Source organism: Temnothorax longispinosus, chromosome 12 (genome assembly GCF_030848805.1).
Source record: "Temnothorax longispinosus isolate EJ_2023e chromosome 12, Tlon_JGU_v1, whole genome shotgun sequence".
NCBI lineage: Eukaryota > Metazoa > Arthropoda > Insecta > Hymenoptera > Formicidae > Temnothorax > Temnothorax longispinosus.
This window is the reverse complement of record NC_092369.1, coordinates 12,426,862-12,446,533: the sequence shown is the minus strand read 5'-3', so window position 1 is coordinate 12,446,533 and position 19,672 is coordinate 12,426,862. Positions and strand designations below refer to the sequence as shown.

Genomic DNA, 19,672 nt, shown 5'->3' with positions numbered 1-19,672 from the left:
AATGATTTCAGCTAGAACATATATTATACGTGCGAATACATATACGTGCGTTGTCTGTACATAATTAACATGCTCATTTGCGTTTTCTTGTTTGCTCACCGTGCCTTGACGTAGTTATTGACATTGTTGAAAAATCTTAATTAGTCGCCTGTCGAAGGCGACTAATGAACCGAACAACAGCGTATCTGTGTTTGAAGATGTGCCCGAGCGTACATAATATAACGCCTGAAGACGGCGCGCTTATTCCGTTCGCTATACTTCACGGACGCTCAGAAATGATTTACATTTTTCGAAATTTTCTCGCTTTTCCCGTTTTGCTTCAAAGCCGCAGAGACTCGTGCGGATATTTTGACGTTGCTCAATGCGATTTAAACGTTTCGGATAAGACAAAAATAATTGCCGGCGTTCAGAATTTGAGGATTTGATGGTAGAGTACTTCTTTTCTCTAATCATCCCTAATTTGGCATTATTACGCGATGCACAATTATCTCTAAAAATACATTTTTCGACTTTTTTTTCAGAAAAATGCTTTGGCATAGTCATCTAAATTGCAATTTATCTGGTATAGCTTTCCAAAGCAGTACATTGCAGTAAATTTTTTAATGAAGTTAGAGGAGTAAAGCTCCAAAAAAAAAAAATCACGTAGTTAGCTCATAACCCAGACAGATAAAAGACGTCATAAAGACACCTTTAATGCCTTTTAAACATGCGTCGGGCCATTTCGCGCGGACGGCATTTCTCCGCGTCACCTTTCGTATAGGAATTTTATCTTCGGGCTTTCCGCGTAGAGAGGAACCATTTTCTCCGCCGGTTGCACACGTAACGTAAAACGTAACTGATACCGGGTCGACCACCGGCGCCGTCGGACGTTGGTCCGCATACCCGACACGCTGCGCTGGATTGATTCGAACGAGCATCTGCCGCGCGTACAATGAGCAAGCTTGTCGTTCGCGTTTCCTCCTCTCCCGTCGTGTCGCCGCGTCGTCGTCGTTCGTAGCTTATTGTATTGTGTTTGGCCCATGGCTCGTTCACACACGCCACGTTGAATCGGACTCAACGGCGAAGTCGTAAAGTCCGCGATAGTAGCGAGACGCGCGCCCAGTCGCGCGGTACCCATTGTGCTCGCTTGAATTCGCTTGTATGAACGTTACGTATGTTACGTAATTATTTTTCTCTTTCTTTTTGTTTTTTCCGCAAAAGTGCGCGTAACGCTTATCGTCGCGGTAGTGCTCCAACTGAACGCGACCTTGCGAGAACGTATACATATTATACTATCAGTGTGAGTCGAGGATTTTACGCTATTTTTATCTGTCCGTGCGCTCATCGTGCGCGGACTTCACACCTACAGCTTAGCGATTCAATAAATCTGCAATCTGTATTAATTAAATATTATGAGATAAATCACTCACGAATGGTCCAAAAGTGACATAACGATTTAAATTCGTTTCGTCAAGCAAGAGAGCGATCGTATCTTCGCAGGATCTTTGTTGCTTTCGAGCGACTTGCTGATAATAATAATTGAACGAAGTGCTTGCGAGGCAATCACGTGAACCTGTTTTCTCTTAGATTTATGTAAAACGTCACGTACATTTCTGTAAATTTATATTTTAATTCTTTTAAGTTCTGGACTTACGCCGCTTGCGAACTGATCGATTCAATGAAACACCTTCGATTTAATTGAAATGACAATCCTGAGTTTAGATCTTAATCTGGATCGAATTATGATGTTTATTCTGAATATTACGAGTCATCCGGAATTCCCATGCGTTATATATATGTATTAGAAACTTGCTTCAACGTTATTAACGCGAGATAATCGATCATAATTGAGTAAATGATATGCTAAGTTGGGATAATATATCAATAATTCACACGGATGAGTAATATTTAAAGCTTAATTGAAGAAGCGTACAAGCATTTGCTGCTCGAGAAACCTTATTTTTTTCTTGTGCCGCACACAAAAAAAAAAGAAGTGTCAGATCAGCACTGATATACTTGTATATGTATTATGTATACGCAAGAATTTTCTTATAAGAATTTTAACTTTTTATTTCAACTCTTTTTTTCTTGATTTAGCTATATAAAACTTCGTTTAACTATATAAATGACTTCATTCAAGCAAGTTTTCTTCGTTTAATGCAATATAATCTTATTTCAAGATTATATATTCTTGCGTATTAGTGTTGATTTGACATTTCCTTTTTCTCTTGTGCCGCAAAATATATGGTCTATTCGTTACATTCTCATAAAATATTCGGATAATCAGAGTATAACTATACAGAGTGATCCTGCACTAGTTGGTCAAAATCAGGGATTCGATTGGGCTCGTTATAAGGATGAAAAAAGTTCCCATAAACGTTAGTCCAAAAACGCATCCGAGATCGCATATTATCAACAGTTGCGAAATTATAAGATAAGAAATACGCCAGGAATCTTTGAGGGTGTTAGATATTCAATGGTTAGACGGATAGAAGCGTGTGTTTTAGTTAACGATGGACATTTTCAACAACTTCTGTAAATAAAAATAAAGTTTTACCTTTTATGGCCTTCCATTTTTCTAAATCAGGTAGATATTAATAATAATTAAATGAGTCGTAACTCCTGCGGGATGCGTTTTTGGACTAAGGTTTATAGGAACTTTTTTCATCCTTATGACGAGCCCCATCTAATCCTTGATTTTGACCAACTATTTCAAGACCACTCTGATATTTACTGATTGTTTTTTTTTCCTTGTGATTGCCTATGTCACAGATTGTGCATCATGTCATAAAATATCTTGTTTTTCTTCTTTTTCCTCTTTGAATAGGCTCTTGAGCCTGTTTTTACTATTTTTTCTTTTTATGGCGCCTCTTGTTGATGTCCAGCTGTCCTTCTAGCCACTTTTGATGGTCTGTCTGAGGGTCTTTTGGATAATATGGCTTTCTGTTTCTTGCCATCTTTACAACTCTGATATTTTATCCATTCTTTTCATCTATTTTTGATACATGTTCCAGGCTCGTTTTTTTACCTTATCCACCTGGACGACGTCCTGGATGTCGCTTTTGTTATTTCTGTGTTTGGAATTCTGTCTCTGAAGATGTATCCCGTAGGTAATGCTTCTAAAGCGGGGAACACAGACTTTTGCATGACGCATAATACGTAAGCATAAGAAAACTGATTGGTCTATTTTCTTATGCCACATGTGTATGGACCAATCAATTTTCTTATGCTTACACATTATGCGTTGTGCAGAAGTGTGTGCTCCCCGCTTAAGTATACTTTTCATTTCTGCAGTACGGACTTTGCAACTTAATCCGTACTGCAGATTAGGCTCTTAGTTTTGCAGATATCTCTGGTTTTCGCTGCGTAGGTCATTATTGGTCGGACACAGGTTTTACTATCCTGATCTTGGCCTTTTGGTTTCATACAAGTGGTTGTTTTGACGTACGTATAAGATCTTTCAGGTACATTCTTATCGCTTTGTTGGTCTGGTTTTGATTTTCCTGTCCTGATTGGCAGATATTTCTATTCTCAGTATAGATATCACCCGTTGCATATTTCTATTCCCAAGCAAGATATCATCCATTACATTGTTCTTGTTAGATATTTGTTGTTTTCTCTGATTGTTATCGTATCGCTCAATCGACGTGCACTCTTTTTTTTCGAATAACTCTTGTCGAGCGTGACATCTCGCGAAGCGTAATCTCACGTAGTTAGTAGCTATAACGACAAGTATATGTATATGTATATGTGAAGAACCTGTTGCCCCCGAGTTTATTAGGGTTACAACCTAATCAGCAACCATAAGTGGTTATCTCTTCTCCCCCTTTCTTTCATCTAGTTGGATTCGTCATGTTCTCATTCTGTACATTTTCTCTAGGCAATTATTCACAAAATATAATAAACTTTTGTCTTTAATTGTTCTCTGTTCTCACTTCCTCTCTTTTTTTGTAACGATGAGCGGAGATGTGACTGTTATGTGATTGTTAAAATGCTACAATTTGTCTACTTTCGCTGTACAAATGTATCGTCATAAAACTTGAACTCATACAATCTCACAGGAAACCAACGCCCGTCCGCCATCAATTCACCACAACTTTAGCTATTTACCACATTTTCGCACGCAATGTTACATTCTACGATTACGCTTTCAGCCACATTCGATGATGAGAATATTGAACGTTATTGTACATATATCTATACTTAAAATTTTTTGTCATTTAATTAAGCCGATTAGACTTTATTTTATGGCAGACTATTTTTTGCCACAAAATTAAAAAAATTTTTACAGTATTTGTAGAAAATGTGCAGTGAATCGTTCGCATATTTCTTAATAAATATAGCACATTTAATAATTTCTTGGGACGATTACGATAACTTTGGTCCCTTGATTTGACGATGGTTTTTATTGGTAGTATTTTTTTACGCTAAACAAAAAATTATATATGTCTTATAAGACTAACTGCTCTAATTTTCGAGATATACAGTGTTAAAATTAAAAATAAAGGAACAATTGCGATAACTTTGGCCTCTGAAATGTGTGGTTTTTGGAGGAATTTTTGGCGAGGAACACGGAAAAATAGTAAAAAATTCCATGATTAATATTTGACTCTATTTCCAAATTTTAATTTCAAGTTTTTAGAAATATAGGTTTTGAGTTAGATTGGTTTTTTATGCGGGGGAGGGGTTCTCCTGCAAGTGGATTACGATTTACTTTTAAAAAACGTAAACAACGTAAGACGTTAAGTCCACCCCACCCTGGCTTGCTTATAGGGGAAAGCAAGGTCTATTATTGTACGGTTCGAGTTTTCAACTTTCCATGCGAACCGAGGTCTACCCTCACTCACCCCCGCCTACATGTGTACGGTCTATACGGTCTATACACACAATCGAAGTATTATTTAAAAATTTACATGATTTATTTTTAACTTTAACACACTGTATATCTCGAAAACTAGAGCGGTTAGTCTTATAAGACCTATATAATTTTTTGTTCAGCGTAAAAAATACTATTAGAAACCATTGTCAAATCAAGGGGCCAAAGTAATCGTGCCAATTTCTTGTTAATATCAATCATGAAAGATATGTAGAGTCACACAATAGTTATTTGTGTAACAATAAGTGCGAGAAGTTGAAAATTGGACACGCGTGCGGGTGATCGCACTCGCCTTGAGAGACTGTGCGGGAATGAGATATTACCGCACTGTTTCGAGTGGTGTGTGGAATTGGCTATTTGTCGCACAAAAAACACGCGCATAATGGGCCACTTTCCACGCACGTGTGATATAAAAATTTTACTGTTAAGTTTACCCTTACTCTACATTTTAATATCGATTGACGTAACAATTGGAATTAATTTGTAAATATTAAAAGAGTGAAGTATGCAAGAGAGTTGTCCTTAATATACACTGTGAGCGTGCATCTGCACGTGCAATAACGAGACAAGCCACTTACAATTAGCCAATTGCAGACTCTCGTGCGACTAAGTAATAAGAGAAGGACTTGCGACAGGCGCGGTATTAAATTTAGCAAGCTTTTAGAAATTTTGCTGAACTACTGCCCGCTAGAATGTCCTTCTGGTATTGTCTTAAAACAATATATTATATAACATATTGTCTAAATTGATCTTTAAACTGATATCTTGACGTTAAATTGCAATGAAAAGGATACATTGTCGCCTCAGAAATTACGACATGGAATGAGTACGTTAACGAAAATTCCGGTCGAAGCGATCAGATCTTGATATGTTAGTTAGTCGAGTCGATAACACGTTAGTGTTTCAATGTCCTCTTTATAATTAGCCACGGGCAATGGTGCCCCGATAAGAAAGTCGTTAAAATTGCTTAGAAGAATGCTAATCTTCGATACTTAAAATTGCTTAGAAGAATGCTAATCTTTTCGATATTTGCAGTTAATGAAGCTAGGCTTACTCACGATGTAAAGATAGCTTCAAAGAAGATATGGATGGATGCCGTATCGAAAAATGTTTTAAGGAACGTTAGTTGATGTTAATAATTCACTTAGTTAATTTCTTTTATGATTCCTTATCGAACGATTACGAAGGCTGGATTCGGGGAGCGCGCTATTAGCGCTATTTGCTTGTTCTATCCTTGTTTTACACCTGATGAGCGATAAAGACAGAATGATGCAATAGCGCTAATAGCGCGCTCTTCGAATGCAGCCGAAGACTGCTACTGTGAGAAGAAGATTATACTGTTTTCCGCCATGTTTTGTCATTTTAGCATACGTGACACATATTTTTTGCGGACGCATCTTCGATTTCTACGAATTTTTTAAAATTCTATAGGTTTTTCGAATTGCTTGTTATGCCATCTAAGACTTTTCGCTTTCCTCCTCTCGAACTCGATACGCACAGTTTATATATTGCTAATTAGCTTACCGCATTTGAGAACAAACGTAACGTCAGCGTGTAACGTCGGCGCCACTTTTTTTTATCCGAGTTGACGAACCGCGATAAGAGCGAGAATTTAACCCGGCGCGGCGAGGGTGTGCCGACGCGAGTGTAACACCTTTATTCACGTACATATTTATGGAGCGTCTCGCTTATCTGGCACTCCTGTTTACCCTCGCGTCTCCGCCTACTACGTGGAAACAGAGCGCCGCGGCCGTAAAACTTTTCATTTGAACTTTCGGCGATCAGATTGCGTTGGGTATAATTCGACTATTTTAAATACGGTAAATTTAAACGACGATTAAAATACATGGATTTCCCGTGTTGCATTTTGTGTGGCGGTACTTGTGTTTGTCGATAAATAAGCACACGTACGTGCTGAATTCGATAGCGATTCCTCAAATGTCGTTCCTGTGAGAAAATCTTTGATGGGAGAAAAACAAGAGTGTGTTTGCAAATCAAATATTGGCGGTTTCCCCGTCGACAAGGAAAGTCATTTATCACGGTTTTCCGCGTTCTTTTCTTTTGATTCTTTTCTTTCTGAGTTTTGTCTCACTCTCGTAGTCGCTGCTTTAATTTGAATAAAAGAAGTTTGTGAATGATCTATTCAGAAATTTACTTTACAATATATAGATTTTAGTCTGCTCCGTTTTTCACGTGTAGTTTTACACTCCGTGTAGTTTCTTTTAAATATATACAGCAGGATTTTCTGCTATTTGTATTGATTCGTTTACCTAGCAGAGATCTAGAGACTGTTTCTTTTATACATTTTATTAAGATCTTACAAATATGTTAATTAACAGATATTTAAAATATTTGAAACTGATGTTTCATTGTAGTGGCACGGTGACCTCGTTTCTTATTTCGCATATTTTTGTGACATATTTATTGATCGATAATAATGTGCGTGTCGTGCTAACAAGACGTGACTACAATTGCCTTATCTTGTATCAATGTTTGCTCGATATCTCGTCGATTAAGATTCACGATTCACTTCTCCTACAGTTTTAATGTGTCTCTTTTGCTCGCGTTTTTTTCTATATTTTTTAGAAATAATTAGCAAAAAAAATATTTCATTAAAATATTTCAGTTTGATAAATTGATTTCGCCGTATTAATATTTCCGCTAAGCAGTATTACTCAAATTGCAACTTTGTAAATTTATTTGGACGAGACGTACGTTAAAATTATAATTTTCAGGAAGTTAAATAAAAATCGCAATTTTATGAGCAACATAAAAATAGCTCAGTCGCAAAAGGTATGGTTGTCATGCACCATATACCTTTCTTATTTTCTGTTATACTTGATATAAGCTGCAATTTAGAAGAAATATTGTCTTTCTTGTCGCAGGATAAGGATTAAATTGCTTTGAAAATGGGGGCGATGTTCAGGAGCGAGGAGATGGCCCTTTGCCAGCTGTTCATTCAGCCGGAGACGGCTTACCTTTCTGTTTCCGAACTTGGAGAAACCGGTACGGTGCAATTTCGTGATGTAAGTGGAATTAAGTGTAATCTTCTCTTTCGATGACTTTATTTAATGTAATTAGTCTGACTAGTCTGTAACTATACTTATGATGATTTGAATATGTCAGCTGATGCGTTTAAAGTTATTTTAAAATTATGTTTTTTTGTTTTGGGATGAGAAATTCATTGTCTGTTATCTTATTTATTATATTTTATAATAATTATTATGGAGAAAGGGAGAAGAGAGAAAGCGTTTCTTTCTTAAATAATATTAAATTTCTATATCAGTTAGCATAGGTAACTGCAGAAATGCTGCAACTGATCTGTTAACTGCAGAAATATTTAATTTTAAGAATATAAGAATTCTATCAAACTATGAAATACGTAATTATATACTTGTAACAATATTTGTTTAATAGATTGAAGTAAATGATTAGATATGGGATTAATAACTAGATATAGAATGCTATCTTAATTCTTTAACACCGAGACTTAAGTGTTAAGTCTCGGTGACTTATGTTTACTTAAAGACCTAAAAATAATTTATTTAAAAAGTTACAAATTTTATTTGAAAGTATTATAAATATCTTAATTTTACTACCTAAGATTTATATACTTTGTAGTATGTATATAATAAAATGAAAACATTCTAATACTATTATATAAAGTACATATAAATTTTGCGTGAGATATAAAACCATTTAATGCATTTTGAAGTTGTATCCTGTGAACAGTCAGGTGATTCAATTTTAATGGACTGCACATAAGATTCAATTTTAATGAGCACATTAATGTTCCTGACTACATCGGAAACAATATTAAATTTTGACGTAATGTCTAGCTGAACGGCGACTTGAATTATTTTCAACGGAAATTCGTCAACGAGGTCCGACGATGCGACGAACTGGAGCGCAAGCTTCGGTACATCGAGGCGGAGGTCAAGAAAGACGGTGTACCAATCCCGGATAATCTTACGGAACTACCGCGCGCGCCCAACCCACGTGCAATTATCGATCTCGAGGTAAAAAAATTTCCTCTGAAATTCGTCGAAAGCTCGTTTCGACGTAGGTATACCGCGTAAAATAAATCTGAATAAAATAACGTCAGGCCCGAATCCTCGTGTTTTTGACGATTTAACGATTATACGTTCGTAAAATGTGATGTATTAAAAAAAAATGTTTTACATTTTCTATGATGGAAAAAAAATATTTTTAGACAGCTACGTTACTATAAAATAGAAAGATGAAAGTTTTTTTTAGCACATAACAAGCATAAATGCGCCGCATATATATGCGAAATGAGTCAGCGTCAGTGAGTGTTTACGTTAAAGTCGGATTTTATGATAACGTTGAAAAATAACAAATGAGAATCGATATTCCAAAAACTCGTGCTTAATATTATTATTAATTGTGATTACATAAAAAAATAGCAGAATATTTTGTTATTTACAATATTGATATTCACTTATTGCGTGTTTATTGTATGTTCGATATATCAATCGCATTCTCTCTCGCAACAGGCGCATCTCGAGAAAACAGAGAACGACATACAAGAGCTGAGCCAGAACGCGGTGAACCTGAAGAGCAACTATCTCGAGCTGACGGAATTACAACACGTGCTCGAGAAGACGCAAGCGTTCTTCACGGAGGTACCTAAAGTAGTTCAGCAGCTTTTGTTCGTAGCGCCGTCCTCCTTCGTGTAATTGATGTTACCGTTTTGTCGAAGAATCAAGATTCGTTTCTTCTTCTTCTATATCAACAGGAAGAAGCCAACGATTCGATCACCAAGGCGCTCATCAACGAGGAAGCACTGAATCCCGTCGTCTCGATTCGCGGACGTCTGGAGTAAGTTACAGTTTTACGGAATCATCACTCAAGCCGGTTCTCTCTCGCGTGTTAAATATATAACGTTAATATATTAAGCTCGCGTGTGTGACGTTTAATAATATTAAAAGGACGCTTTTGACGCCTTTGTAAGCGACTCCCCATGCGACTTCGCTATACCTACTTTTGTACGCGCGCTTATTTCAACGGGATTTGCCCTGGAATATAAAAACTTCTGCTATATTATTATACATATCTTATCTCTAAAGAATCATTTTAATTATTAATTTAATTATGTAATTAATTTATTGCGATAACATAAATTTGAAAAAAGTGAGTTGAAAAAATATAATGAATAATATTCTTGTGGGACAATTTTTTGGATAACTTTGGACGTAATGAAAATGAAAATTAAGAAACTCTTAAACGAAAAAATTGCCTTTGATTTATTGCTTTATGTAAATTGTATACAATTTTAGATAATGTGTGATAAATAATTTATTTTGTTATATTTGGGTTTATAGAAAAGAATTTTAGAGATAAAGATTTCAGATACACAATTTTCTCTTCAAATAATTTTGTCTTATATGACTTGTTTTTTAATGATAAAAATTAAAAATTCTTGTAGCATTACAATTAGAAGTGCGTGCGACAAATGAAATGAACTGTTATACTTAGAATTAGTGTATGTCTACAAGCAACAATTATATGACGCAATAATGTATTACTTGATAAATTATGTTATAATGATATTTAATTTCTTGCAGATTTGTCGGTGGGGTAATAAATCGCGAACGAGTTCCAGCCTTTGAGAGAATGCTTTGGCGTATATCACGCGGAAACGTTTTTCTTCGGCAAACTGAACTTGATAAGCCGCTGGAGGATCCAGCTACGGTTAGCTTTCATCCTTATTTTATTTTAACACATAAAAATTACTTAATTTATTATATTTGCTAATCTTTGTCGGTTATTTATACGCGTGAAAAAGGTGGCACACGCAATATCAAAATAAAACTAACGGACCTCGAAAAATTAATTTAGCTTCGTTTTAATACATGTCGCAAAATGAGAATGTTGCACGTTCATTGATGCGCTTGATCCTTTTTTTGCGATTGTTTTCAGGGCAACGAAATCTATAAAACGGCTTTTGTGGCATTTTTTCAAGGGGAACAATTGAAGACCCGTATTAAAAAAGTCTGCACTGGCTTCCACGCCTCGCTCTATCCGTGCCCAACCAGCCATGCAGAACGTCAGGAAATGCTGAAAGGTGTGCGTACACGGCTAGAGGACCTTAAATTGGTGAGATTGTTGTGTCAAAAGAAATTACAAATGTGTAATACTTAAATAGTATATTTACATAATAAGTGCTTAATATAAATGTGTGTATCCTATAAATATACTGTTATATCATAACTTTATTATTAATATTAATTATTATTATGGTCCCAGAGAAAAATTTTCTATATTTAATTATGTATAAAATATGTCTATACATGTGTTTTCTTTTTCTTGTATAATCTTTGTTTGTATATACAAGAAAAATAATAAGATAAATAATTGAAAAATAATTGGAAAAATAGTTTTTGCATTATTTTTTTACACGGAGGTAAAATTGCGATTAGATTATATAATGTATATATATAAAATCATATTTTGTTTATAATTATTACATTTTTGTATATGATTATATCATATATTACATTTATATATAATGATGATGATATATACGTTTATACGTATATGGACAATTTTTCCTCATTTTCTCAAGTCACTTTCTTATTAAAAAAACAATGTAAAAATCATTCTTTTAATTATTTTTTAATTTTTCTTTTTATTATTTTTCTTGTTTATACGTTCAGAGATTATACAAGAAAAAGAAAACATATATAGAAATATTTTATATGTATTTAATTACATATGAAACAATTTTTTGGGGATTAATTTTATTTTTAAATATTACTTGGCAGATTTTAATTAATAACAACATATAATTAAATTGAGGAAATATTTTAATTAATATTTGATTATCTAATCTAGACAATGAGGAAATGTCTTATTGTATCTGAATAACTTTTCTGCTAAGGTACTAAATCAAACGCAAGATCATCGCCAGCGTGTTCTGCATAACGTAGCGAAGGAATTACCAAACTGGAGTATCATGGTGCGAAAGATGAAAGCTATTTATCACACAATGAATCTGTTCAATATGGACGTGTCGAAAAAATGTCTCATTGGAGAATGCTGGATGCCTATTTCCGATCTCGGGACCGTACAAAATTGTCTTACAGAAGGATCGGTTAGTGTACATATACCTATAAAGAATATCCAATAAAATTATAACGTGGACTACATTCTTTTTGTTGCTTTATATATTTTAAAAATAAAAATAAAAGGATTTAAACGGTTAATGTTACGATAATTGACTAGACTAGAAGCAATATTGTGTTAAATAAAAATACAATTTTTTTGCCAGACATAATAGAAGAAATTTCATTTATTGTCAATAAAAAACTTAATAAGATTAGAAATTATACTTGAGTTAATATTTACAAGTGGATCATTAAGTTCCAAGCAGCTGTGCTTATAGAAACAGCGTCAAATCCGTATTCTGCTAAATAACTTATAATTTGTTGCGAAGTAAAAAGTTTTTGTATTGTTACCGTCTTCTCAGAAGACAACATTTCGAAACACAAAGATATGATCTATTGAACAAAGGAATGTGGGGTTTTTTTTTAGCGACAATGTGGCAGCTCCATACCGTCTTTCCTCAACGTGATCCACACGGATGAAAATCCTCCGACGTTCAACAGGACGAACAAGTTTACGAGAGGCTTTCAAAATCTAATTGACGCGTACGGTGTGGCATCGTATCGCGAAGCTAATCCGGCACTTTACACTATCATTACGTTTCCCTTTCTGTTCGCCGTTATGTTCGGCGACGCTGGCCATGGTGAGTAAATCCGAGCGAGCAAGTGGAACGATGAACAAATATGTGAGAAATAGATATATATTTTGTCAAGTAATCGTTATCGGTACGTGACTTTTTGTGTTAGGGCTGATACTGACGCTTTTTGGTTTGGCTATGGTGCTAATGGAGAAAAAGATCAACGCGCAAAAGTCCGACAACGAAATTGGGAATCTATTTTTCGGCGGTCGTTACATCATCCTCCTCATGGGTTTGTTTTCCATCTACAGTGGTTTTATCTACAACGACATATTCGCAAAGTCAGTTAACATATTCGGATCTAGTTGGAGGGTCAGGTATTCGTACACCGTCGTGAGAGATAACAAAACGCTAGAATTGTCGCCAAACAAGAACGAGAGTTACCTACAGTATCCCTATCCTCTGGGTGTAGACCCGGTTTGGGCTCTCGCTCACAACAAAATTGTATTTCACAATTCGTTCAAGATGAAGCTGTCGATTATTCTTGGCGTCGCGCACATGATCTTCGGCGTCTGCATGAACGTCGTCAATATGGTGTAAGTATCGTAATCTTGATGAAAGAAATTAAGATCCAGACAGCACGCATGTCCAAAATTGGGACATAAGACGTCTTGAAGATATCTTTGAGATGAAATATTGTCTAAAAGATGTCTTATATGTCCTAATTTTTGACATGGTACGTGCTATCTGGGGAGTGATTGCAAAAATTGTACTACTGTTGAAAGAAAATGTAGATGCGTTACATATATATAATACACGTATGAATGTCGAGCAGGGTACGTCAAATTGTGTTCTGCGTTTTTGCGCCAAAGAAGAATTACGAAAGATTAAACGATATTTTTTTATGTGTATCTATATTGCCATAAGTGATATCTCGTGATAATTCGATAGAAAGCATTTCCGTGAATTCCTGTTCGCATAAAATACTTTTATTCTTTCCGAAGCAGGTTTGATTAAAGTTTTTGACGTTGATCGACGTTTTGTACATATCGCGCATTGTGACCTTTTTTCAGACATTTCAAGAGATATGCCAGCTTGTTCCTTGAATTTCTACCACAATTGCTCTTCCTTGTATGGCTATTTTGCTACATGACTGTCTTGATGTTTATTAAATGGGTTTTGTACGAGGCTTCGGCTGAAGGTAAATATTAATTTATCTTCAAGTAAGTGATTGCAATATACATATACACACATACATAATTTCTGTGACGTAATGTGATGCTTTGTAATGCAGATCCAAGACTGACACCAGGTTGCGCACCGTCGGTGTTAATTACATTTATTAACATGATGCTTTTCAAAGATGCCGAAGTGCCTGATGGTTGTTCCCAGTACATGTTCGAGGGACAGGATGTCTTGCAGATGGTTTTGCTTGCCGCCGCCCTCTTGTGCGTTCCCGTTATGCTTTTCGGGAAGCCATTATTTATTCTATTTTCAAAGAGACATAGGACATCAGGAAAGATTTACGTAAGTAACTTGTTATTTTGCTTTGTACCATTTAATTTCTATTACTTAATGATTTATTTTATTGTATACTCATAATTTTTAATAATAAAAATGCGGCCTTTGATTTTTACCTTACACCATATAAGCGTCACTTGTACATATGTACGAAATTAGTAATTTCAGCAAGCTATTAAGCTCATTAGATCATCACAGATATCGGTGATATATGATGTATAAACAAAAATTTAGCAAACAATAGCTAATAATATTAAACGTCTCGAGGTTGATGGATCATAATATTAGATGAAATGGGAGAATTGGTGTTTTGTACTTAATCACAAATACAAATAAAACACTCGGCTGATGTTACACGCGTGTTGCTTGCCCAGAGTAATGGGAGTGCATCCCAGGACATCGAGTTGCAGGCCCAAGAACCGCCGGACGCTGGGACCAGCAAGGATGCAGCGGTGGATGATCACGGTCACGACGACAGCTTCAGCGAGCTGATGATCACTCAGATCATCCATACCATAGAATACGTTTTATCCACCGTTTCGCACACTGCCTCCTATCTACGATTATGGGCCCTGTCGTTGGCCCACTCTCAGCTGTCAGAAGTGCTCTGGAACAGAGTGTTGCGAATAGGCTTAGGCGCCGCGGAAGATCAGTATATCAACAGTATTGTCCTATTTGCCGTGTTTGCTGTCTGGGCCTTCTTCACCGTCGTCATTCTTGTCTTGATGGAGGGCCTCTCGGCGTTTCTTCACACGCTTCGACTTCATTGGTACGGGTGACATACCTGTTTCAAAAGAGGCTGCGCTTTTTTGATATAGTGTTTTGTTTCAAGTGAAGTTAAAACGAGTCCAAAACTGTTTAAGAAGGAAATTGTAGAATACCTTTTAAATGGGAAAAAAATGCAGATTATTTTCTAACTATTTTATTTAATAAGAATTATTTTTAATTGGTTTCACATTTTCAACTTCAGCAAATAATATAAATCTTTTTTTTGTATTAATTTCTAATGTTTAACTTTTAAAGTTTTTATTAATAGTTTTTCTGTTGATCTATTTACTGACGTGGAGTGCTAATTGATCAAATTTAGAGAATTAAGGCATTTTATTATCGTATTCTACTGTTTTCTATTATCTTTTAATAACATTTATGCTTTAGGGTCGAGTTCATGAGTAAATTCTACGAAGGCTTAGGACATCCCTTCCAACCATTTTACTTCAAGAGCATCTTAGATGCAGAGGATATCGAGGAATAGATGCTGCCGCTAGTCTTCACAGCAATAATCGTTAGATATATAATTACTGAATATTATGCGCGAAAATTTCTTTATTTTAAATATTTTCATATACGCGAGACCTTGTCTTGTTGCCTAGAAAAGTACAAGAAGGATTAATTGCCATGGATTGTTTTAAATGAGTGTGACAATGTGCCTTCTTCAACAATTATAGTTATTGATCACGTGTCCATGTACATTGGTCAAATACGCACACGATAATTACAATAAGAGAAGAAGAAGAAATATACGTTTTCTCAATACTTTTTACACGTTGGATGATAACAATGCCGATCGAGAAATTGGCGCGCATTATAAAAGTTTATTTTAGATATTCATTTTCAGATTTTTATTTTATTTAATCTACCGAATTTGAAAAAAGAATTTATTTGCGGAGCCGGCTCTAAATTTTGTTGCTAGTAAATTTTTGCTAATTTTTATCTGCTTGTATATAATTCTTTTAAATTACTTATAGTTTAATACTTTAAAAAGAGGAAGTGTAACAACGTCTTCGCTTAGTAAAACGAATTCAATTGGTTTATCAATTATTTCATTTTAAGATAAGATTCGCGATTAGAGTTAACTCTGCTCGTCCAACGTTAAACGACCATGATCGCGGTATTATTTCAACGGAAGCGGAAAAGAGATATAAAAGACGCATATGATTCAGCAACTACGCTGCTGCTGATGTTGCCAAGTGCGCGTTATATTCATTCCATTAATTACCTAGTAACGTGGACATGCCATAGTCGCTGTAGCTCGTCATTAAGCACGTCGCGCGTTGTAATATTTTATAACGTCGCGCTTATAGTTCATTCTCCGCGCAGAAAAGCTGTAATCGGAGCCGTTGTAATTATGGCGCTACGATGAAGAAATTGGAAAATGAAGAAATTATGTTGATCCGAATCGTGTTCCAAATAACATGCATGTCCCAAATCGGGACATATAACGTCTTAAAGACGTCATTAAGACGTCTTCAAGACATCTTAAAGATATCATTAAGACGTCTTAATGATATCTTTAAGACGCTATATGTCCCGATTTGGGACATTGTGTTCACTGTGGGGTGCCGCACCGTAGCTTGATCGATGCTCGACGGACTCAGACAAGCGGCGAAATGTACATTCTTGTATTACTGTAGTACAAATCCTCCCGAGTGATTGGTAACCAGAGGTATTCGAACTTGCGCGAAGTTACCATAACAACTGTATCCACCATTAGGTATTAATGCGACGTGTCAAAAAGAGAGCGACACACTACACACTCGTGCGCGAGGTATTCCCGAGATCCCGATTTTCTCTCGACGACGTGATTTTCAGTCGATCTTCGTTATAAAGACGTCAAACATCTTCGGCCTATATAAATAAGGTTTAAAATAAGGGTCTTTTTGTGAATGAAATTCACGTGCCGTGATTGAATAACGAAACCCATTTAAATATTTGCTTTGTTTTTGCAAAGCTAATTAATTTACCCAATGTTATCTCTTCCAGTGCCGAATATCAGTTGTGGCAAGAAATGATGGTTGAAAATCTTTCATAAAGAAAAAAATAAATTTTTCTTACGGAAAGATTGATTCCTAGTTTAACTTGTGAATTCAATTGAAATTAAGATCGAGATCTCTGGGATATAATTTGCGTATATATATATAGATAAATATTCAATATATATTTTATCAATGTGTTAAAATAAATTGATGAGTATTGCATATATTGACGTGTTCTGCATGATTTTTTTCTTCTGTTTTTTATTTAAATTTTCGAAAAGATATCACATTGACTGTCATTTAAACTTACTTTCGTGCGTCGCGTAACTGAAAAAGAAAAAAAATGTTGATTAATTACTTGGTATAGAAACGGGGAATGTGTGAATCTCATTTACAAGTACGCAACAAATGTTATATATATAGATCATCCTTTTTAGACATTCTTTTTAAGAAAATGTCACGCACAAAGCTGTCCCGCATTTCTCATTAGCTCAACGTGCGTGTATTTTCATAATTAGTGTATAGTACGCTACAAATTATAACGGACTGGATTTATTTTACATATTTCATAGATTATGGATATTAAAATAACTCCGTTGAAAAGATTAGCGGATTAACTCTTTAAATTCCGTGTACTTTCAACAGATTTGTATGCTTCTTTCTCTAAAAATGAAAACAATTATCCTTAATTTTTTTGCTTTTGCGTAAAATGGAAAGATTCTTTATTGGCAAACTTCGAAATGCGATAATTAACGTTTGATTAAATACAGAAATGTGTCATATTGGATCGTATACATCTTTTGTCTGCTGTAGCTTTCACATAAAGGAACGAAGAAATTACCATCAATTAGAAAAAGAATAAAATAATCTTAAAGCGTTTTAAACTTTTTCCAATACAAGAAAGTCGTTTAATCAACTTTTCCTGGTCTTCATTTTCTTGCTATTTGAGACATCCTGTCTCCGCGCAGAAACAAATGGAAATTCGTAAGCCTTTTCTAATTAGAACGACTTGTACGACGTAACGTGTTGTATCCCCACTGCTTGTAAATAAGTCACCGGGAATTTGCAATTAGGACACGTCCAACTGTTTTACGGTGCGTCCAAAGATGGTATCAATTTAATTAAAGTCTAGCGACGATAATTAAATCGTGACCGCCTCCTTCTGAAAGAATTCATCATGATATGCAAAATAATGCGTCAATATCAGCCGGCTTCAATACCGTACAAGCTGAGAAATAAAAAATAAAAACAAAAAGATTTCGTACACAGTTATCACAAGTAAATAGAGATGTGTTATTTTCAGTCGAGTTGGATCTTGGTAGCCTAATAATATTTTTATTTACGTCGCCTGAAGTAATGAATGTTTTCCTTAATATTTACGCATAATAATGGTTATTGCGATGAAATCACTACATGCCTCAGTCGAATTGATTAAATTAGTCAAATTGGTAAAGACGCCAGTTACAGATTGGAGGGAGATCCAGGTCTTCAAACTCTGGCTGGAATAATATAGTTTTTGCAATAAACCTTGTAGTGATTTAAAGGATGCTTATTATTATCATCATTATTAAATCGATTTAATTATGTGAATTTACTATTCGAACTAGACTATGTGTTTTAAGACTGATAAAACAATTGATCCGTAGTTTGCTGAGTAGAAAAATGTACATAAATTTACACAAAAGATATTAGGCTACAAAGATCCAGCCTAGCCGAAAATCGTGCATATCTATAACTTGCTTGTGGTATTCACATATTGATCAAATTCCACTTATTATTGTTGATTTTATAGTTAATCAGACATTTAATGATTACAATTATTAATGCAATTACGTTGTTAAGATTTAATATTGCATTAATAATTAATATATTTTGTTTAATCAATTTAATATATGTACATTAAATTCAATTTAATGGTTGTAAACTCTAAAATGGTTACCAATTTTGATTAGACAATTATTTTTTTTTAATGATTAATTAGCTTCTCGCTTTTAGAGATATAAATGTTTATTGCAAAACGTGTGCAAAATATAAACCAAAGTATCAACGAAATCCGCTTCGTACGCATTAAATCGATCGCGGATTTGCTCTTCAATCGACACGAGGAAAGAGCTCTGTCACGAATTGTCGCGAAGAGAGATATGAAAGCGCAATAAAAAGTTCCTGCTTATTTAAGTGAAATAATCGCGCTTCCATCGGACTTTGCCTAGGAAATAAAAACTTGAAATTAATATCTGTCTTTATTGCATCCGGAAAAGTGTATAAAATAAAAAAAAGTATTTATTGTTTCGTACTCTTTAAAAACCATTTATTTGATGTTTAATATAATCGGAGAATGTTTTTATATTTACTATATTAAATAATGATTGGTCTCGACGGTTATAAGTTTAAATAACGTGTAATCACAAGAAAATTTGATTAACGTAATGTATAATCTCAACATCTCGGGTACTCGCAACCCGTCGCGTCGCGTAAAAGAGTCACGGTCGGTCTCGCTCCGCGTGTACTTGGCGCGAGACACTACCGTGTCTCTTGATAATCTAACGTAATGTATAATAATCATCCCTTGTTTATTATTTAAAGAATTTTACGAAAGTTCCAAAAAAATATTATACGCAAACTATTTACCGGAACTATTTGCAAAGTTATACGGGGTTGAATATTGCGGATCGCTATGCAGAAGTCAATCTCGACGAGGGCGAAGATCGGAGCACTTCTATTAATTCGAACTAACAGCTTTGAAGTTATTCGATCGTTATTGATCGCACGAAACTCTCTCTTTCTCTCTCTCTCGTGTTTCGCGATCTTCCACTTGGAGCACGACGGCCGCGGCATGGC

General features: G+C 35.1%; 1 protein-coding gene across 7 annotated transcripts in view; it reads left to right on the top strand.

Annotated features, from left to right (window-relative positions):
- Positions 1-17,058, top strand: part of Vha100-2 (V-type ATPase subunit a family protein Vha100-2) — a 34,160-nt gene extending 17,102 nt beyond the window's left edge. For 2 of the 7 annotated variants that reach the window (XM_071794584.1, XM_071794583.1), the window contains exons 2-14: positions 7,741-7,881; positions 8,695-8,874; positions 9,373-9,501; positions 9,579-9,697; positions 10,444-10,570; positions 10,799-10,975; positions 11,760-11,972; positions 12,413-12,626; positions 12,730-13,156; positions 13,634-13,761; positions 13,855-14,087; positions 14,456-14,850; positions 15,237-17,058. In XM_071794584.1, coding sequence (XP_071650685.1) covers positions 7,765-7,881; positions 8,695-8,874; positions 9,373-9,501; positions 9,579-9,697; positions 10,444-10,570; positions 10,799-10,975; positions 11,760-11,972; positions 12,413-12,626; positions 12,730-13,156; positions 13,634-13,761; positions 13,855-14,087; positions 14,456-14,850; positions 15,237-15,333 — 2,556 coding nt within the window. In that variant the 5' untranslated portion in view covers positions 7,741-7,764 and the 3' untranslated portion in view covers positions 15,334-17,058. Of the gene's footprint in view, positions 1-1,082; positions 1,280-7,591; positions 7,649-7,740; positions 7,882-8,694; positions 8,875-9,372; positions 9,502-9,578; positions 9,698-10,443; positions 10,571-10,798; positions 10,976-11,759; positions 11,973-12,412; positions 12,627-12,729; positions 13,157-13,633; positions 13,762-13,854; positions 14,088-14,455; positions 14,851-15,236 lie in introns of those variants that run through there. The other 5 variants (XM_071794585.1, XM_071794586.1, XM_071794587.1 and 2 more) reach the window with 5 other exon arrangements.
- The last annotated feature ends 2,614 nt before the right edge of the window (positions 17,059-19,672 follow it).